Source organism: Phacochoerus africanus, chromosome 11 (assembly GCF_016906955.1).
Source record: "Phacochoerus africanus isolate WHEZ1 chromosome 11, ROS_Pafr_v1, whole genome shotgun sequence".
In the NCBI taxonomy this organism is placed as follows: domain Eukaryota; kingdom Metazoa; phylum Chordata; class Mammalia; order Artiodactyla; family Suidae; genus Phacochoerus; species Phacochoerus africanus.
The window spans coordinates 119,237,266-119,258,794 of NC_062554.1; the positions used below are offsets into that span (position 1 = coordinate 119,237,266).

The window sequence follows — 21,529 nt, forward strand, 5'->3', positions numbered from 1 at the left end:
AAGGAAGGAGGCGTTTCCTCTAGGGTGACTGAAAAATAAAGCAACCTCTTCAATCTCTTCCCACAATAAGAAAGAAAAGTTAGTTCAAATAAGCAAAGACATAAATGCCTACCTAAAAGGGAAAGAGTGGGAATAGTGGAAAGGGAAGCTCTTTTCCTTCCTTTTTAAATTTCCCGCACCCCTTTTCCTCCCCGCCTCCCCATGTCAGCTCCACTTCAAGCAGCAGCCCGGGAGACCCAGCGACCAGGACAAATACTGCAGGGCGGTTGGAGAAAGAATTATTTGGAAAGTAGGCGGGACTGGCTGAATGAATAACTCGGTGTCCGATTTTTCCTGCCTTCGGCGGCAGTTCCTCCTCCGCTGCGTTACTCAGTTGCATACGCGGCTGGGCTCTCGGCCCTCGATTGCTCCGGCCTATCACCCTGGGATGCCGCCTGCCGCCGCCACGGCCGCGGCTGCCGGGCTTGTGGGAGCCGCGGCAGAGCTGGAGCCTGAGCTGGAGCCACGGCAGGAGCAGTGGCCTGAGAGTTAGGGGGGCGGGCCGGCTCGTTGCTGGGGTGGGTGCTGAGGACAGGCAGGCGAGCAACCGGGGTCACCGCCCTCCTCCAGGCTGAGGAAGCGGACACTCGGAGCCCCCGAGGCGGCGGCGGCGGCGGGAGCCGGTCAAAGGGGGCAGCCCCTGGCGGCGACGCCCCCCGCCCAGCCCTGCCCGGCCCCGCTCCATCCCCACCCCCGGCCGGACCGCGGGGGACGCCGACCCGGGCACCGAAAGGCGGCTCCGAGGGGGCAGGCAGGCGAGCCGCCCCTCCCGGGTCTTTCCACGTCCCCTCCCGGGAGGGACCCACACCTGAGCCCGGACCCACCCCCGCCCGGGGCCACGCTGGATCCGCCTCCCGGCCTGGGTCCCGCCCGCAGGCTGCAGGTGGGCTGCAGCTTCCGAGACGCGGGCAGTGGGCGCCGGGGAAGGAGGTGAGCCGCGTCCGCGCCGGCTGCCGCTCCGGTCCTTGCCCCCGCAGCTGCGCTCTCCTCCTCCCCTTCCCGCAGGCAGGGCGCGGATCCGCGCGCCCGCCCCGCCGCCGCCGCCTTGTCCCTCCGGGGCACCATGGAGCTCTCCCTGTCGTCCGGCGGAGCCGCGGAGGCGCTGTCCTGGCCGGAGATGTTCCCGGGACTGGAGTCCGACTCGCCGCTTCCTCCTGAGGAGCTGGAAGCCGTTGTCCCAGTCAGTGGCGCCGTGGCCGGTGGCATGTTGGATCGGATCCTCCTGGAGTCCGTGTGCCAGCAGCAGAGCTGGGTCCGGGTGTACGGTAAGGACGAAAGGCCGTCTTAGAGGCTAGTGTTTCTTATCTTTGCTCAGGCTGAAACTCATTCCCTGGTCTCTGATCCGTTCTGAGTCCCCATCCATCCAGGGTCCGTTTTCCACATCCCTTTTTGTTATGGAGTGCATTCCTAACAAGTTTCTCCAGACTAGTACTGGGGGAGAGAGGTGTGACTCAGTATGATCTTTGGACCTTTTCAGGCACCTGCAGTAAGTTTAAGATGGAGTTGGACTATGCAGACTTAATTCTTAGGTGGTTACTTCAAGGGAAGTAGACAGTCTTCACGAACACACCATGAAATCAAGTGAATGGGGTTTCATTTCTTTCTCTTGAATGAGACAAGGCTGGAAACCAAGATATAATGAACAACCTTAGCAGAGGATACAATAATAAAATTAAAACCAAAATTTATTTGATGGAAACAGTCTAATTCTATAACCTCTTTATGAAGCTCACTCTCTAAAGGCAGACACTTAGTCGAAGGGGTGTGGATTGTTTTAGATTGCACTATTGTTTCTGGTGCTCTTTGTAAAGTGACTGGGTTGCTACTCAGCAAGTTAAAAAGTGATGAACACACTAAAACTTTCCCTTTCTGCATTCCTAGTAACCACCTCTTTAATTAAAACTGAATAATGAGATTCTGCTAGGGTGAGTCTTGTGGCAGCATTAAAACCATGGTGCTTTGGAAAACCCATAGCCTGGCATTCAGAACTGAGCTGTGTCTTTCCAAAACACTGAACCGTCAACGTGTTTATCGCTTAGCTTACAGGAATACGAAAGACATTAGTAATGTGGCTGAGGAGAAGATGGCAAATTTGAAGCACCTGGTATCAGCACACTGTTAAGATATTATCCTGAAGTCCTGCGCATCTAAGCCTGTAGTGATCAAGTACAATCCTTTTTTTTTTTTTTTTATCCTTCTGAACAGGGTTTGTGTTTATGACTTTAATGTTGTCTTCCTGGATAGTTCAGTTAATTTCAAGACTTTAAGTCTATTACTATCAGAAAGATCATAGAACTGGGAATCCAGAGATCCAAGTTTTTGTCTCAGTTCTGCCCCTAAGTGGCTGTGTGATTTGGAGCACATCAGGTCACTTTTTTGACCTGGGATTCCTTATCTGTAAAATGAGTGGATTAAATGATCTCGTACTGGTCGTTTCGGTTCTAAAAATCCAGCAATTTTATTCTTAAGGATTTCTGTATTAGCCCTTTGTATTTGGCTGGATGTTTTTAAATGTTTCTCGATGTTATTTTAATTAACTGAAAGAATTAAAGCAAAGAGGTTGGAGATGATGCAAGGTCACCCAGTTCATTCTCAGCAGATTAAAACCTTTAGAGTCTGGCTTTCCACTCACCTGCTAATCCCACTTAGCCCATACTGTATAACAAAGGTTGATGAGAATCTGAAAATGAGCTTGAATTAGGGTATATTGTAGTTATTCCCTTTTCCTATTTGCTCCTTCTTTCTGTTCTTAGGTACTTGTTTTGCGTATTGTTTTTTATGTGAAGTTACAGATGGGACCTGTTACTGCAAGAAAACGTACATATGGTAATTCAGTATGAGTGTCCACAACTCTTCTGCCTGGGTTTTCTAGACCTAGTGTTAACTGCGTTCTTTGCATGTAACTATGTGCTTGTTTTTGTAGTCTATTCCTAGGGCTAGGTTTGTGTGGTGTATGGCTGTGTTTCAGTATGTGTATATGTATGTGTGTGTTATATTCTTAAATATATATGTATATCCTCCCTCACAGACACATACCTAATGTGCATTTCAGAGCCAGTTTGAAGACGTCCCACGGCATTGTGAATTTTTTTTGTCTTCCCTATCAATTAACCAGAAGTTGTTTTTATTTACTGTGTAGTACTGCTGCTTTCCTTCCTCTAAGGCAGCTCATCCTGGTTACTATTTTATTGTCTTTAGTTTGATGTAATAAATATTCCAAAACTATCTGCATGACTCCTGGCTTTTCTATGTCCTTAGCTGGTTTTTAAGTTGCTTGTTGTATAACTCACTGAAAAGCTTTGAAGTAAAAATAATAGAATGTGGAAGTTATTTTGAAAAAACAGTTCATTTTGGTTTCCTTATTTATTTGTTTGTTTTGTGTGCTCAAAATCCTCATTGTTTTGGGACATCAAGGTTCTTTTATGCAATTGAAAGAGACTTTGGTGAGTGTAGTCAAATGTTTTTAAAGAAATCCAGAAATTAGTCTAGAGTATGCAACTGGGGATTGAGGACTGAGTTTTCATTCTGCCTTTGCCACAAATTATTGTCTAACTTTGGGCAAGTAATTTTAAGTCTGTGGATGTAGGTTTTTACATAAAATGTGCAATCTGGAGTAATTGGTATCTATGGTACATTTTAACTTTGGAGTTGTCTGATTCTATGGCCTGCCCTATTATTTTACCTACTACTTGGCCTCCCAATTCCAGCTTGACTCTTGGGGGGCTGGCCTCAGGCAAGGCTTTAGTGCGTTTAAATCATGGCTGTTGGGATTCTGGGGAGTGCTTTTACCAAGAGGTCCATCAACCCAGTTTAGAAACAGGGACTGTTGAGGGTAGACGTATATTTATTTGGAATGTTTTCACAAGATAGGAAGGTGGGGACGGGGATCGCAGAGCTAACTCATTCAGTTTTGAGACCTAACCTAAAATAGCCATGGGACTTTTAAAGATAGGGTGCAAAACAAGGAGCTGTATTAAGTACTGCTGGCTTCTGGCTGTGGTTCACATCTTCTGCAGTGTACTTCTGTTGGAAATCAGTATGCAGACAAACAGCCACAAGAACAGAAGTTACTCCTCCCTGCAAAAATCTTAACAGAAACTTTTATAAATAATATTTCATTAATTTGCCTCACAAAGTTTGAAGACTGGGCACTGTTTTGAGTTTGCTCGTGATAGGCCGGGGTCTTGAGTGGATAATACCTATCTCCAGATTTTGTGTATTGTCATGATTGGAAACTCTTTTGGAATATGTTCAGAGCTTTGTAATAGGTGGATCTATATTTAGAACACAAACAAATGCACATCTTGGAGACACAGCTAGAAGAAAATACTTAGGCTGTGTGCTATCCTTTATTTTAATTTTAAACTATTTCATTTGTTTTATTCCAGTATTGTAAGTTGTGTCTGTGTCCATCAAGACTGTAACATTTTTGATACCAGGGATTCAGTCTGTCTTGTTTATCTTTGTATCCCTATCTTGCCACTCCCTTCATTGTCACTGTGTCTAGCAGATGGATACCTTGCTCTTGGTAAGTCAGTGTCTGTTGAATGTTGATCCATCTGTCCTTTGACCATGCAGTTCTCAACCTGACCGGCTGTATGGGTGGTAGAGTAGCTTAAACAAAGGCATGCCACAAACAGCTAAATATGGATGCAGAAGCCAAGAGCATCAAATGCAGAACATTTTTCAGATATTTATAGCCTCAAAGCGAAGTCAATTGGCTGAAAAAGCTCAGCAGCCCAGCAAAAGGAAACGGGAGCGAGGAAGCCAGGCTCACTGTCTGTGCTTTCTGGTAAACAATGAGAACATTAAAATTAACTACTTTACCATGAATGGATGGTGAGTGTAGGACACTACTGGGGGGAAATGTAAGATACCGGTCTTTAGCAGTGCCTGCATTGGAGCCCTGAACCCATCAGCACAACAGGTCTGCAAGTGTATGCACAGATATGCTCTTGGATAGCGAGAGGGGAAATACAGTTCTCACAAAAAAGCAGTCACCAAGACATTATACTGTTTTGAATTTTAATAGTATGAGCAAACCTTATCTAAAATATTCATTTAATAAAATAAATAACATCAATGTGATTGGCTACCATTAAGCTAATATATGGCTTCTTGTTTTTTGAGGATTGATAGGAACCTGCTGGAAAATTTCTAAAGGCTGGTACTATTTCAGCAAGCAGAATAAAAAGGGAATTTATTATCCTGCATCAGATACCATATAATTCTAGAAATATGGCAGTGGGAATTTGGTAAGAATTTCTTATAAACTGGATATGAGTTGATGGGGGCAGAAATCTTACCTGGTTGTAGTAAATAATATTGCTTATGCCTCACCAATTAAAACAAAGGATAAAGTATATTTTATTGCATTTTTAGAGAATATGTCTCTGTGTGTGCTTAATATATTGCTACCAGTAACAAGTCGAGGAAGTTGTTTCATTTTGATCTTGTATGAGTTGGTTGTGACTAACTCACTGGTCTTATACAGAATGTTCTTAACATAATTAACTTTGAATATTCTTAGCAAATAACTCATTCTTACACATCTTAAATATGCACCCCATGACTCCTGTTTTGTATTAATATGTAGGTAAATGAAATTGCTCAACCAAGACTTAAAGTTTTACGTGCTTTAGCTAATTGATTACCAGAAGAAAATCAGTGAATATGTACTCAGTACATCCCCAAATATGCTCATGTTACTTAACTGTTTTAATTTCCTCAAATACTATTAATTGAACTTTTACAAATAAGTGTTAATGTTTTAGGAATTCTTGGGATCTCAAGCTTGAGTTCAGTACTTAGGATGGGTCATTGACTTTGAGTGTTGACACATTAATTTCCCATGATCTCCAGTACATTTTATACGTAGTAGGAGGTGACAGTTCTCCACTGAAATTAGAACTTCCAAGAAGGCCCAGGCATGTACTATTTGTTTTAAATTATATTGATTTCAAACGGCCCCCTTTTTTCATCCTTTGAGAGAGAAGTTGTATATCTCACTTAATGTATGTGTTCTACGAATGTCACAGATAGTGGACTGTTTCCTTTACAACATCTTAGTATTCTTCTATACTCCGGTCATTTTGGTTTATTGCTATTTCATTTGCAAAGAATAAAGCTCTTTTTAAAGAATGTAAGCAATACAACCACCGTCTCTTTTCCAAAACCATTTGGAGTGTTTCAGAATTCAAAACTTTTGATTTTGGAAAATATGGTATGTATACAGTGACATAAACCCCCTAGTGGTGCCTGGAGTGACATCCAGGAATCAGTCATGTTAATATTTCTGTAATTAAACAAATGGACGTTCACATTAAATATGGTATAAGACTATAAATAGCATGATATCAGTGCAGGTCAGATTTTACTGCTAGATAAGTTATATAAAGGGATTTTTAGAGCCTTTTGGATTTAGGAATTGCATATATGGAACTGAGGATCTGCTCAAATTCTCTGACATAAATAATAGGAAATTCTAGAATGCTCCTGTTTATGAGACTAGTTTATAAGGATTGCCTTTATCTTTTTCAGATAATAAAATTCAGTGCATAAACTTTAAAAAAATGATGTGCAGTGTCCTATTATGTTGAATGAAATACAGTTCTCTGATTTGCTAAGGAAAAGAAAAGAGATTCACATGACAAAGTAGGCTTTACTGAGATTACTGAGGAAATGTTGGCAAGGCAGTGGTTTCTAATGCTTTGTTTCATTAGAAAGAAGGATGAGGTAAGTTGAAGCGGAGGGTTTATGTAATTGTTCTTAGCAGTTGCTCTCTTTAGTAGCGCACAGTGATTTGATCACCTTTTAAGTAGGTGAACCACAAAAAAGCATTCAACTAATGACTGAGTTAATCCAGAAAAAATTCAGCTGTCGGCTCTCTTGTCCTTCCCTGTTGAAGTAACTTGTAAGTAACTAGAGAGGTGTTTGGTCTTGTTAACCAGGAGGAGGAGTTGCCCATGTGCTGAGGGCATTCCTGAAACTGTTTCACCCCGCCCTGGCAGAGGGATAATTGCTCTCTGATGTTTGTAAAAACACGCTTCGGAAGTTCGCTTTGTGGCTCAGTGGTTAATGAACCCGACTAGGATCCATGAGGATGCAGTTTCGATCCCGGCCTCACTCAGTGGGTTAAGGATCCGGTGTTGCGGTGAGCTGTGGCGTAGATCGCAGATGTGGCTTGGATCCTGTGTTGCTGTGGCTGTGGTGTAGGCCGGCAGCTGCAACTCCAATTTGACCCCTAGCCTGGGAACCTCCATATGCCCCGAGTATGGCCCTAAAAAGCAAACAAACAAACAAAACACCTTTCCTCCCAAAGGCTATCAAGTGCTCCTCAAGACTTGCTGGTGGAGAATCTGTTACAAGTTTAATGTAGCTGGCCTTCTGGTGGGAAGGCAGCCAGCCATCAAGAAGCACATGGTATTTAAATGGTAGGGGTAAAAAAAGACGTCCTGAGACTCAGTGCAGTGGTGTTAGTGGGTATACTGTAAACAAAATAAATAAAAATTGAGCTCTTGAAAGCGAGACAATTTCATTTGCTGGTCTGTGACATAGAAGTTATCTCCTTATCGCCACTAGCAGGGTTCAGATGTTTGGAGTTTTGAGTTTTACCTTCCCTCACCAAGTGTTGGTTGCATTAATTAGTAATCTGCAGCTGCTTTGCTCATAAGGGCCCAGTTTAGATCCTGATTGCATTCTTATACCTCCATAAATTGTCTTCAACATGAGGGTAAGTTCTGTTCACATTGTGTCATTTTTCAGTAGGTTTTCTGAAAATACCCTCCCCCCTACTTCCGAGTCTAATGCTTGCAGATGGTGTTTCGAGGAGTGAAAATTTAGAGAGGAAACATTTTAACCTACGGTAAGAAAACAAAATTCAGAAGAATAGTGTGAAAAAGTTAAAAAGCAACTTTAAATTTGATAGTCTTAAATGTTTTTCAAAATAAGCCCTTTGCGTTTCCTCATTAAGGAAAATGGCCCAGGAAATTTAGCTTATTCCCAAAGTTGGAGACAAATTCCGGTTTGTCAGGATTAGAACTCTTAACCTTAGATTCCATAGCCTCCTGTTTTAGCTTCTAGATCTTACTGCTATTCCTTGGGGAGATGGCCTTTTAAAGCTGAAGGTCAGTGAGAAATACCAGATTGTTCGTTTCACAGTCTTTAAGGGAAATGCTGGAAGTACCATTACCTAGGTAACAGAAAACAAAAATGGTCAAAACATCCAGAAAGTAGGAGGATGAGAATAATCTCGTAGTGATCCTTAAGAGGTAGACTAGAGGACAGAGTAGGGCTTTTTAAATCCATGTTTTCCCAAATTCTTTATCCATAAATTCTTTATTCTGTGGTTGGAGTGAGTGATATTTTAAGGACATTTGAACATTTCATTTATGATCGTTAGAACCCTGGATAATACCTGATAACTTTCTACCTTGCCTTTAATTTCTAACCTCTCTGATTCATATCGTTAAGAATTGAATACTTTTTTCCTAATTATGAATATAATCCATACTTAATGTAAAGAATTTGAATTAAAGGAAAAGCCAAAGAAGATTAAAATCACCTATAATTCCACCTCTCAGAGACAGTTCTTTTTCAAATATTATATTTTATTCCAGTCTTTTCGGAGTACGAATGTACTTGTTTGTACATATTTGGTTTGATGCTGCATGTTTTCTATCCTGCCTTTTTCCTAACAGTGTTGTTTTTTGATTTTGCTTTACCATGCCAGTGGCGTGCCAAGTGCTTGGGTCAGGGATCGAACCCACATCACAGCAGTGACCCAAGCTGCTGCAGTAACAGTGCCAGATCCTTAACTGCTAGGCTACCAGGAAACTCTTAACAGTATGTTTTCTTATGTTTTTGAAAATGTTAAAAAAAAACTTTAAACTATACTTTTATTTTTAAATTTAATTTAAAAATAGATAACACATTTCCTTCTTTCAAAATTGAGAAGATATAAAAGGATATGCTTTGAGGTCTCTCTCACCCCCCACCCCTTGCCACTTCACTTGCCATCTGGTAGTCAGTCATTGCCCCCTCCATAAATCAGTACATGTTTGAGATTCCTGTGTATCCTTCTTTTCTTATTCCATGCATCTAGAAGCAGATAGATAATTTAGACAGATAAACTCTGCAAAAATGGGGTCCAGGAAATTTAGTTTAAAGAAATGCAGGGTCATGTTTTTTTCTGAGACTGAAGAAAGGACTGGAGCAAGCCCATAGAGGAAGTTGGTTGGGCATTCTGGGGGTCTGGAGCAGGTTGTTCCTTTGTATCTGAATTGATAGTATTGTAGTTTTCATTGTGTATATGTTTTTTTTCTCCTTTTTTACAGAAAGTTAACCCATTATAGGAATTGAACTTATCCTGTGTTGTTCCTCCCTCACATCCCCCCTCCATATACCCTCGTTAATAATATATCTTGGATATATTTTCTGTCCATTTGTAAAGTAGTTCCTCATTCTTTTTATGGCTGCCTAATGCCTGGATGAATCATAATTTAACAGTCCCCAAAGTTTTGCTGGTATAAGTAATAGTGCAGTGAATAATTTTGCTCGTGTATCAGTGTATCTGTAAGAAAAATTCATAGACTTGCTAGGTCAAAGATAGGGTGTATTTGTAATTTTGAAACATACTCCCAAATTGCTGTTCTTAGGTGTTACACCTATTTACATTTCTTCAGCAATGTATGAGAGTGCCCATCTCCCCATACATAGGGAATTATTAAAAATTTTTTAGTGTGACAATTTAAAGGTAAAAGGTAGTCATAGTTTCAATTTTAACTTTTCTTGTTTCTTACATTAAGTGTGATTGAATGTCTTATAGAGCCATTTAAATATGTCCTTTTCTTTGACTGTACATATCTTTCGCCTATTTTTATTGGGTTGTTAGATATTTTTCTTAGGGATTTGTGGGAACTCTTAGGAGATTAGGTAAAGAGCCCTTTGTCTGCCATGAGTTGGCAGTATTTCCTTTTTCTTTCTTTTTTTTGGAGGGGCTGTGCCCATGACATGTGGAAGTTCCAGGGTCAGAGATAAAACCTGTGCCACAGCACTGACAACATGGGATCCACAAACCACTGCACCACAAGGGAATTCCTCCTGGTATTTTCATTAGTCTTTTTTTTTTTTTTTTCTCCCTTTTCCTCTATGAGGAAATTATTTTTATGCAGTTGAGTGTATCAGTTTTTTATGGCTTTTTTATTTTTTTTGCCATAGTTAGAAGGGCCTTTCCTATTCTTTTTTTTCTTTTTTTAGGGCCATACCCGTGGGATATGGAGATTCCCATGCTAGGGGTTGAGTTGGAGCTATAGCTGCTGGCCTGTGCCACAGCAGCTTGGGTCCAAGCCACGTCTGTGACCTACACCACAGCTCATGGCAATCCTGGATCCTTAACCCACTGAGTGAGGCCAGGGATGGAACCTGCAACCTCATGGTTACTAGTCGGATTCATTTCCGCCGCTCCACAATGGGAACTCCAATTTTCCTATTCTAATGTTATCAGATAACTCTCATGGTTTGTCTGGTACCTCTTTGTTTTCATTTTTACACTTAAATCTTTGATCCATTTGGAATTCACCTGGAGTAAGTTATGAGATATTGATACAATTTCATTTTTAGAAGGATGGCTTTCCACTTGTCTTAACACTGGAATTTGTTGACTAATTCATTTTTTTCCTCACTGATTTAAGATGACTCCTTTATCTCTTACTAGGTTCCCATTTAGTTTATTTCAAGATTTACTATTATGTTATATTAATCTGTCCATATTCATATGCCAATATCACACTTCTTTATAACGGAGGCTTATAATATGAAAATATATATATTTTTTTGTTTTTAGAGCTACATGTGTAGCAAATGGAAGTCCCCAGGCTGGGGGTCGAATCACAGCTGCAGCTGCCATCCTACACCGCAGCAATGCCAGATCCAAGCTGTGTCTGCTAGTTACACCACAGCTCATGTCAACGCTGGATCCTTAACCCACTGAGGGAGGCCAGGGATTGAACCTGTATCCTCATGGTTACTAGTCGGGCTTGTTACTGCTGAGGCACAGTGGAAACTCCTGAAAATATAATTTGTTTTGTTATTTATTTATTTATTAATACTTAATGAATTTTATTACATTTATAGGTGTACAACAGTAATCACAACCAAATTTTATAGCATGTCCATCCCAAACCCTCAGTGCATCCCCCTACCCCCCAACCTGTCTCCTTTGGAAACCATAAGTTTTTCAAAGTCTGTGCCTCAGTATCTGTTCTGCAAAGAAGTTCATTGTGTCCTTTTTTTAGGTTCCACATGTCAGTGATAGCCTTTAATGTTGGTGTCTCATTGTCTGACTGACTTCACTCAGCATGATAATTTCTAGGTCCATCCATCCATGTTGCTAAAAATGCCAGTATTTCGTTCCTTTTAATGGCTGAGTAATATTACATTGTGTATATGTACCACATTTTCTTGATCCACTCCTCTGTTGACGGGCATTTAGGTTGTTTCCATGTCTTGGCTATTGCAAATAGTGCTGCAATGAATATTGGAGTACATGTGTCTTTTCAAGTCATGGTTTTCTCTGGGTAGATGCTCAGGAGTGGGATTGCTGGATCAAAGGGTAGTTCTATGTTTAGTTTTCTGAGGAATCTCCATACTTTTTTCCACAGTGGTTGCACCAATTTACAATCCCACCAACAGTGTACTAGGGTTCCTTTTTCTCCACACCCTCTCCAGCACTTATTGTTTGTAGTCCTTTTGATGATGGCCATTCTGGCTGGTGTAAGGTGGTACCTCATAGTGATTTTGGTTTGCATTTCTCTAATAATGAGTGATGTTGAACATCTTTTCATGTGTTTTTTGTCCATCCATATGTCTCCTTTGGAGAACTGTTTTGATCTTCTGCCCATTTTTTGATGGGGTTGTTTGTTTTTTTGGTATTGAGCTGTAGGAAGTGTTTATAAATTTTGTCAATTATTTCATTTGCAAAGATTTTCTCCCATTCTGTGGGTTGTCTTTTCATTTTGTTTAGGGTTTCCTTTGCTGTGTAGAAACTTAAGTTTGATTAAGTTCCATTTGTTTATTTTTGTTTTTACTGTCATTAGTCTAAGAGGCGGATCTGAGAAGCTGTTGCTGTTGTTTATGTCAGAGAGTGTTTGGCCTCTGTTTTCCTCTAGGAGTTGTATAGTGTCTGGTCTTATATCTAGGTCTTTAATCCATTTGGAGTTTATTTTTGTGTATGGTGTGAGGGAGTGTTCTAATTTCATTCTTTTCCGTGTGGCTGTCCAGTTTTCCCAGCACCACTTATTGAACAAGTTGTCTTTTCTCCATTGTATATTCTTGCCTCCTTTGTCATAGATTAGTTGACTGTAGGTGCATGGGTTTAATTCTGGGCTTTCTATCCTGTTCCACTGATGTATATTTCTGTACTGTGCCAGCACCATATGGTTTTGATGAGTGTTGCTTCGTAGTATAGTCTGAACTCCGGGAGCCTGATTCCTCCAGCTCCATTTTTCTTTTTCAGGACATCTTTGGCTCTTCTGGGTCTTTTGTGCTTCCAAAGAAACTTGAAAATATTGTATTCGAGTTTTGTGAAAAATGTCCTTGGTAATTTGATAGGGATTGCATTGAATCTGTAGATTGCCTTAGGTAGTATAGTCATTTTGATAATATTGACTCTTCCAATCCAAGAGTATGGTATGTGTTTCCATTTGTTTGTATCATCTTTGATTTCTTTCATCAGTGTCTTGTAGTTTTCAGAGTGCAGGTCTTTGGTCTCTTTTAGGTAGGTTTATTCCTAAATATTTTATTCTTTTGGATGCGATCGTAAACGGAATTGCTTCCCTAATTTCTCTTTCTGATCTTTCATTGTTAGTATATAGAGATGCCATCGATTTCTGTGTATTAATTTTGTATCCTGTGACTTTGCCAAATTCATGGATGAGCTCTAACAGTTTTCTGGTAGAGTCCTTAGGATTGTCTAGGTATAGTATCATGTCATCTGCAAATAGTGATAATTTTACTTCTTCCTTTCCAATTTGGATTCCTTTTATTTCTTTAACTTCTTTGATTGCTGTGGTTAGGACTTCTAAAACTATGTTGAAGAGTAGTGGCCAGAGCGGACATCCTTGTCTTGTTCCTGTTCTCAGCAGGAATTCTTTGAGCTTTTCACCATTGAGAATGATGTTAGCTCTGGGTTTGTCATATTATTATGTAGAGGGAGGTTCCTGCTGAAGGGTTTTTAATCAGAAATGGGTGTTGGATTTTGTCAGAGGCTTTTTCTGCATCTATTGAGAGGATCTGAAAATATAATTTGTTAATGACTAATTTAACGTAACTTATTTAACCATTACCCTATTTTAGACATTATTATTTTTAAAAAATTTTATATTAGTAGTATACACATTCTCTTTGTACACAAGTCTTTGAATTGAACTTTTGACTCTTTCCTTAGGCTGAATTCCTAGAAGAGTATGTTTTTAAAGGCCTGAGACTTAATGCCAAATTTCTGTGACCTTCCTGGAAAGCAATTCCTGCCACAAGTTATGAAAATGTGGCTCATAATTTTAAGTCCTACTTCTATATGGTTACTTTCGACCTATTGAAGTATGTCTGCATAGATTCCATGTAGTGCCTTAAACATTATTTAGCACCTGTTACATGTACTCAGGGTTCTAGTGTTTATAAAAGTGACCTTCAAAACTGAGCTTCCCCCCCCCCCAGTGGTACTTCTTTTGATTAATGGCATATTTTCTAAGTCAGTGAGAGAAGGGTATGAGTGTAGAGTCAAAGCAGTTTGGTCTGCTAAAGGTCAGATCTATGCCCATGGCCTTATTTATACTGTGTTAGACTTTCCAACTGAAATAACCTGACACAGATACATAATGTGTTAGATATTCTAAGAAGAACATAGTTGGTACTCCTGCATTTGTGTCCTCCTCCTCCTCTTAGTTTCTCATTAAGAAGGAATGATCTGTGATTTGAATATCGGTCTTTTGGTTTTAGCTACACGAACGACTGAGGCGTGTATTTAATGTAGCGCTCTGTTAATGTCAAGTTTTTAGCATAGGATTAATTTAGGTATGTTCTGGGGAAGTTTATAATGTCAAACAGAGCCAAATTCGAGGAATGACAACAAGAACTAACGTTTAAGACAGAAGTAGTTTAAATTTTCTTCTGGAAAAAAGGACAGCAGGAGGAGTGGGATTGAAAAGGCATAGTTTATATAGACCATTAACCGTTAATCAGATTTTCTTTTCTTTTTTTTAAAGGATTTTATATTTTTAGAGCAGATTGAATTTCACAGCAAAATATAAGGACAATAACAGAGATTTCCCATATATCCCCTGTTCCCCCACAGGAATAGCCTCTCCTGTTATCAACATTCCGGACCAAAGCGTCATATTTATTACAACTGATGAACTACGTTAAGAGGTTATTTTCACCCAGAGTCTGCATTAGGGTTTACTCTTCATTTGTATATTCTGTGGGTTTGGATAAATGTTTAATGACATGTATCCACCATTATGGTATCATATACAGTATTTTCACTGCCCTAAAAATCTGTGCTCTGTCTTTTCATCTCTCTGTACCCCATACCCGCTAACTCCTGGCAACCACTGATCTTTTTATTGCCTCCATAGTTTTGCCTTTTCCAGAACGCTCTATAGTTGGAGTTATACCCAAATTTTCTTTGATCTATTATCTGTTTGCTTAGCATGGAATAGGAGCAAACTTAGGAAAAAAGTAGTTTAACTTTTAATAATGATATAGAACAGTTTGAGAGTGAGATAAGGTATCCTGTATCCAGTTAATCTTGTGGAAGTTTGTAGGGAATTTTGTTTGTTTTAAATTTGGGCAGGATATAATATTTAAGTACCTTGCTCCCATTATTTCCTCAGGCTTGACTCTGTATAATTTTCTGTGTATTTGTAAGTTTCAAGACTACCCCTGAATGAAGAAGCCTGTGGCCTTTCTAGTACATTGTTCCTGTTTTGAAATGTGCCAGTTTTGCCCAGTGGTTGGTGATTAGCCCATATCAATGAACAGACCTTGAAAAAGGCGCCTGGGAAGTTCCCATAGTGGCTCAGCGCGTTACGAACCCGACTAGTATCTATGAGGATGCTGGTTTGATACCTGGCCTCGCTGAGTGGGTTAAGGATCTGACATTGCCATGAGCTGTGGTATATGTTGCAGACATGGCTTGGATCTGGTGTTGTTGTGGCTGTGGCATAGGCTGGCAGCTGCCAGCTTCTATTAGACCCCTAGCCTAGGGACTTCCAAATGTCTCAAGAGTGGCCTTAAAAAAAAAAAAAAAAGAAAGAAAGAAACAAAGAAAAAGAGGGGTTCCCGTCGTGGCACAGCAGAAACGAATCTGACTAGGAACCATGGGGTTGCGGGTTCGATCCCTGGCCTCACTCAGTGGGTTGGGGATCCAGTGTTGCTGTGAGCTGTGGTGTAGGTCACAGACGCGGCTCGGATCTGGCGTTGCTGTGGCTGTGGTGTAGGCCGGCAGCAACAGCTCTGAGTCGACCCCTAGCCTGGGAACCTCCATATTGCTCTGGGTGCGGCCCTAGAAAAGGCAAAAAGACAAAAAAAAAAAAAGGAAAAAGATGCCCAGTACAGTAGTTATCAACTAATAGAAGATATGGTTCAAATATAAAAAAATGACTCTACTTGTAGATATTCTGGCTTCAAAAAGATTTTGTAGTAGTTTTCATTTTTACAGAAATATGCTAATTTTTGAATCTTGTTTGATAATATGATGAAGAAACAGCAGTATCACATGTGGTGATTCCTATTGAGGTAAAAAGATACTCGAGAAGCTTTGATATGGTGGTATCTCTTACTGTTTTGTTCAGGTCAGGAAGTCCTAAGTCATTCTTTTTTCAAGCACCCTCTCAATCAGTTTAAGAGGAAATTTTTACTTATTTGCACTTTGGGTTGTGTTTTTTGATGTATACCTTGGTTCTCATACATGAGAAATGGTCATATTACCTTGTGAGGCCTATTGGTCGGTAATCTTTCTTTATCTGTAATTAGCAGTGATAATTTCCCTTATGTAACCAGTACCATTATTCCATTTACCTATAAGCATGTTATATAAAATGTTTTTACAAGGTTTTTTTTTTTCCTCCAGTCTGTATTCTTTTTTCTCTCAACAAATTTATGAAATACAAGTCTTTTCTTCATTTTATTGGGAAGTAATCATGTAAAATTAGTGATTTAAGGATTCTTGGTGAAAATTACATTAGAATCTGAGTAAGATTGGAACCTGAGTTCCAATCCAGTACTTTTTTGGGGAAAAATTACCCTTTCACTATTATCCAGGTTTATAGTTGCTGTTTCTAGTTTAGTGTATTTGTGTTAAAGTAGATCACAAGCTGTTTAAAGAAGCATTTTTATGCTTTTCTAAGTTGTCTTAACATTGAGTAGTGTGTCTTATTCTAGCTTCCCTGCCTCTTTTGGGGCTATGTAGATAAGAATGGATATTGAGTTCTTCTCTGGTGAATTGAAGAAATATAAGCAAGGATGCGAGGGAGAGAGAGTAACCAATACATTCTTCTTTCTTTTTATATGGCCACTCCTGCAGCATATGGAGGTTCCTGGGCCAGGCATTGAATCCCAGCTGCAGCTGTGACCTATGCTGCATCTACGGCAAGGCTGGATCCTTTAATCTCCTGTGCCAGGCTGGGGATTGAACCCCTGCATCTTTAGTGACCTGAGCACCTTTAGTGACCTGAGCCGCTGCAATTGGATTCTTAATCCGCTGTGTCGCAGCGGGAACTCCCTAATACATTCTTTTGCATTCATTTTTTCCCTCTTATTGTGGTGGAATATATGTATATTTATATACTCCAAATTTCACTTTAACCATTTGTAAATGTTCAACTCAGTGACATTACATACATTCACAGTGCTATGTAACCCTCACCACTGTCTATACCCACTTTTGAGAAACTGCCAAACTTTTTCACATCTGAACCTTTTTACATTGCTACCAGCAATGTACTAGGGTTCTAGTATCTCCACATCCTTGTCTACCCTTTCTACTTTCCATTCTTTATTAAAGCCAGCTTAGTCAGTGTGAAGTGATGTCCCATTGTAGTTTTGATTTTTATTCCCGTCATGTAATTATTTGCTGTTTGTATATTTTCTTTTTTTACATTTTATTAAAATATTGTTGATTTACAATGTACCAACTTCTGTACAGCAAAATGACCCATATATATATATATATATATATATACACACTTTCTTATATATATACATCTTATATTATCTTCCATCATGATCTATCCCAGTAGACTGGATATAGTTCCCTATGCTATGCAGTAGGACCTCATTGCTTATCCATTCTAAGTGTAATAGTTTGCATCTACTAATCCCAAACTCCCAGTCCATCCCACTCCTTCTCTGTCCCCCTTGGCAACTTACAAGCCTGTTCTCTATGTCTGTGAGTCTGTTTCTGTTCTGTTGATAGGTTCCTTTGTGCCATATTTTAGATTCCACATACAAGTGATATCATACGGGATTTTTCCTTCTCTTTCTGACTTCACTTAGTATAAGAATCTCTAGTTTCATCCATGTTGTTGCAAATGACATTATTTCATTCTTTTTTATGCCTGAGTAGTATTCCATTGTATGTATGTACCACATCTTCATTCATTCATCTGTCAGTGGACACTTAGGTTGCTTCCATATCTTGACTATTGTGAATAGTGCTGCTATGAACATAGGGGTGCATGTATCTTTTTGAATTATAGTTTTGTCAGGATATATGTCCAGGAGTGGGATTGATAGATCATGTGTTAGTTCTTTACTTAGTTTTCTGAGGAACCTCCATACTGTTTTCCATAGTGGTTATACCAGCAGTGTAGAAGAATTCTCTTTTCTCTACACCCTTTCCAGTGTTTGTTATTCTGACTGGTTTGAGCTGGTACATCATGGTAGCTTTTGATTTGTATTTCTCTAATAATTAGTGATGTTGCACATCTTTTCATGAGCTTACTGGCCATCCATGTGTCTTCTTTGGAGAAATATCTATTTAGGTCTTCTGCCCATTTTTCAGTTGTATTGTGTGTGTGTGTGTGTGTGTGTGTGTGTGTGATTGATCTGTATGAGTTTGTTTATTTTGGAGATTAAACTCTTGTCCGTTACATCATTTGCACTATTTTCTCTTGTAGGTTGTCTTTTCTTTCTTTCTTTCTTTTTGTTTCCTTTGCTGTGCAAAAGCTTATAAGTTTGATTAGGTTCCATTTGTTTATTTTTGTTACTTCTTTTGCCTTGGGAGACTGACCTAATAAAACATTCATACGGTTTATGTCAGAGAATGTTTTGCCTATGTTTTCTTCTAGGAGTTTTGTGGTGTCTTATGTTTAAGTGTTAGTTTATTTTTGTGCATGGTGTGAGGGTGTGTTCTGACTTCCTTGATTTACATGCAGCTGTCCAGTTTTGCCAGCACAGTGGTGAAGAGACTTTTTCCCATTTTACATTCTTGCCTCCTTTGTTGAAGATTAATTGACCATGGGTATCTGGGTTTATTTTTGGGCTCTCTATTCTGTTTCACTGATGCATATGTCTGTTTTTTTTTTTTTTTTTTGGTACCAGTACCACACTCTTTTGATTACTGTAGCTTTGTCATATTATCTGGAGTCTGGGAGAGTTAATGCCTGAGGATTGCTTTGGCAGTTCTGGGTCATTTATGGTTATATATAAATTTTTGGATGATTTTTTGTAGTTCTGTGAAAAATATCATGGATAATTTGAAAGAGATAACACTAAGTCTTTAGATTGCTTTGGGTAGTGTGACCATTTTAACAATATTAATTCTTCTAATCCAGGAGCATGGGACATCTTTGCATTTCTTTGATTCCTCTTTAATTTCCTTTATTAATGTATTATAGTTCTCAGTGTATAAGTCTTTTATCTCTTTAGTCAGTTTTATTCCTAGGTATTTAATTTTTGGGGGTGCAGTTTGAGGAGGTATTGCTTTTTTTATATTCCTTTTCTAGTATTTCATTGTTAGTATTACAGAAAAGCATCTGGTTTCCGAATGTTACATTTGTGTATTTTCTTTGGAGACAGTTTATTCAGGGCCTTTTATTTTAGTGCCTAGTAGATATATTGGTACTTTTCAAATTATTAGTGATAAATATTAATTATCCTATACAGTAGTCTTAACTCTAGTAACAGTGACAATCATTAGCATAATTATAACAACAACAATAATGTAAAACTTTTTAGGTACTTACTGTGAGGAGAGTTCTAGTTGCTTTATGCCTGTTAATTTATTTAATCTTCATAACTACCCTGTGAGGTAAATGCTGTTATTATCTTCATTTTACAGATGAGGAATCAGAGTAGAGATGTAAAGTAATTTGGCCAAGATTATATAGCATGTAAGTGGGTAGTGTGAGATTTAAACTCAGGCAGTTTACTCTCCAATCTGTAACTACTATATAATTTGGCTTCTCATAGGTAACCACTTTAAACTGTTATATAAAAGCACTCACTGTGATATTTGTTAATTTGAACTTTGAACCTGTAGTTTACCTATGTGTCCTATATAGTACCATAACTATAAAATAATGACATTTGATGTGCTGGATATGCTTTGGATGTCATGTTTGGATGATATGTTTTGTAGAGTTGTCCAAGTTTTATTAGCTATAGACAACATCAGAAAGCTGTATGTGAGTGAGTGGCGTGAATATTTCTATATTCTAAAAAGTTTACACAAAGTCTTTTAGCTATCTAAAATTTATGTATTTTTAAAAGGAGTAACACAAAATATAAAAATAGATTTCTTTCCTATAAACGTATGCCTTTCTAAGCCTGTTATTTGTGTTTGACCAAGCCAGTGAGAATAATGAAATTTAAGAAGTCACACAATCATGAGAACCGTGAATTGTATTCATCGGGAGCACAGCTTTATTTATTCCAGGATTTAGTGGCTCTTCCCTTTGTTATCAGAAATTCTAAAAAGAACTCACTTTCATAGAGCCAGGTAAACCCAGACATCGATCAGAGCTTGGCCATGTGCAGACATTTTAGGGTATTTATAGAATTCAAGTGGGGGCACTGGCTTCTTGGTAGGCCCGGTTTGCTTTCATCTTAGCTCCCCCTGAACCTGGCTCTCCTTATGGTGCATATGCTTTGTAATTTAAACATATCCTAAGGTTGGTATTTCAAGGACTCAGAAACTTAAAGCCTGATCCGAATGCCATAAACCATGTGTTTCAGTTCTGAAATGTAACTTTCTTGTGAATAGATTGCAGTTCTTTAAAATCTCTGATTCCTTGAGCTTTGGGCAGTGTTGCATTGGGAAGTGAGTTATAGTCTTACATCCTGATCAGTTCATACATATGACAATTTTTTTTGGATATATTTGACATGTAACAAACTACATGTATTTAAAGTGTAGTTTGGTATCTTTTGAAATATATAAATAATCTTGAAACCATCATCACAATCAAGAAAATGAACATCTATTTAAAAAGTTTCCTTTGTAAGCCTCTTGACCCACCTTTTCCCACCCATCATCAGACAGCCACTAGTCTGCTTTTCGTCTTTATAGCTTAGTTTGGATTTTCAAGAATTTTATATACTTCTTTCTGGTCTGTCTTCTTTCATTTAGCACTTTTTAAGATTAATTCATGTTGTTGCATGAATCAGTAGTTAATTCCTTTATATTGCTGAGTTATATTCCATTGCATAGATTATTTAATCAGTTCACCTTTTTTTTTTTTTTTTTTTTGCTTTTAAGGCTGCACTCGTGGCATATGGATGTTCCCAGGTTAGGGGTCCAGCCGGAGCTATAGCCGCCAGCTTCCACCACACCTGATCTCAGCTGCATCTTTGACCTACACCACAGCTCACGGCAACGCTGGATCCTTAACCCACTGAGTGAGGTCAGGGATTGAACCCGCATCCTCATGGATCCTGGTTGGGTTTGTTAACCACTGAGCCACCAAGGGAACTCCCTCAATTTACCTTCTGATGAACATTTGGGTTGTTTCCAGTTTTTTGGCTATGAGAAATAAAGCCTCTGTGAACATTTGTGTACAAGTGTTTGTATAGACATATGCTTTTATTTCTCTTGGGTAAATAGCTAGGAATGGAATGACTGGATCATATTGTATGTTTACTATTTTAAGAAACTGCCAAACTGCTTTAAGTGCTGTGCCATTATACCACAAGCAGAGTATGACAGTTTTAGTTTCACTGGCTTCCCAATACTTGGTATGGGCAGTCTTATATTTTAGCCCTTCTAAGAGGCGTGTAGCGATAAGTGGTTTTAATTTGCATTTTTCTGATGACTGACGATGTTGAGCATCTTTTCATATGCTTATCAGACACTTATCTTCTTAAGTGAAATATCAAATCAAATATCCATTTTTAAGCTGAGTTTGTCTTATTGAGTTATATGAATTGTTTTTATATTTTGGATACAAGTAACTAACTAGATAAGTGTTTCGCAGTTGTTTTTCCTCATTCT

At 39.1% G+C, this 21,529-nt stretch overlaps 1 protein-coding gene across 2 annotated transcripts in view; it reads left to right on the forward strand.

Annotated features, from left to right (window-relative positions):
* Positions 1-412: 412 nt before the first annotated feature.
* Positions 413-21,529, forward strand: part of RASAL2 (RAS protein activator like 2) — a 388,439-nt gene continuing 367,322 nt past the window's right edge. For both annotated transcript variants that reach the window (XM_047752626.1, XM_047752627.1), the window contains exon 1: positions 413-1,304. In XM_047752626.1, the coding sequence (XP_047608582.1) occupies positions 1,103-1,304 (202 nt within the window). In that variant the 5' untranslated portion in view covers positions 413-1,102. The remainder of the gene's footprint in view (positions 1,305-21,529) is intronic.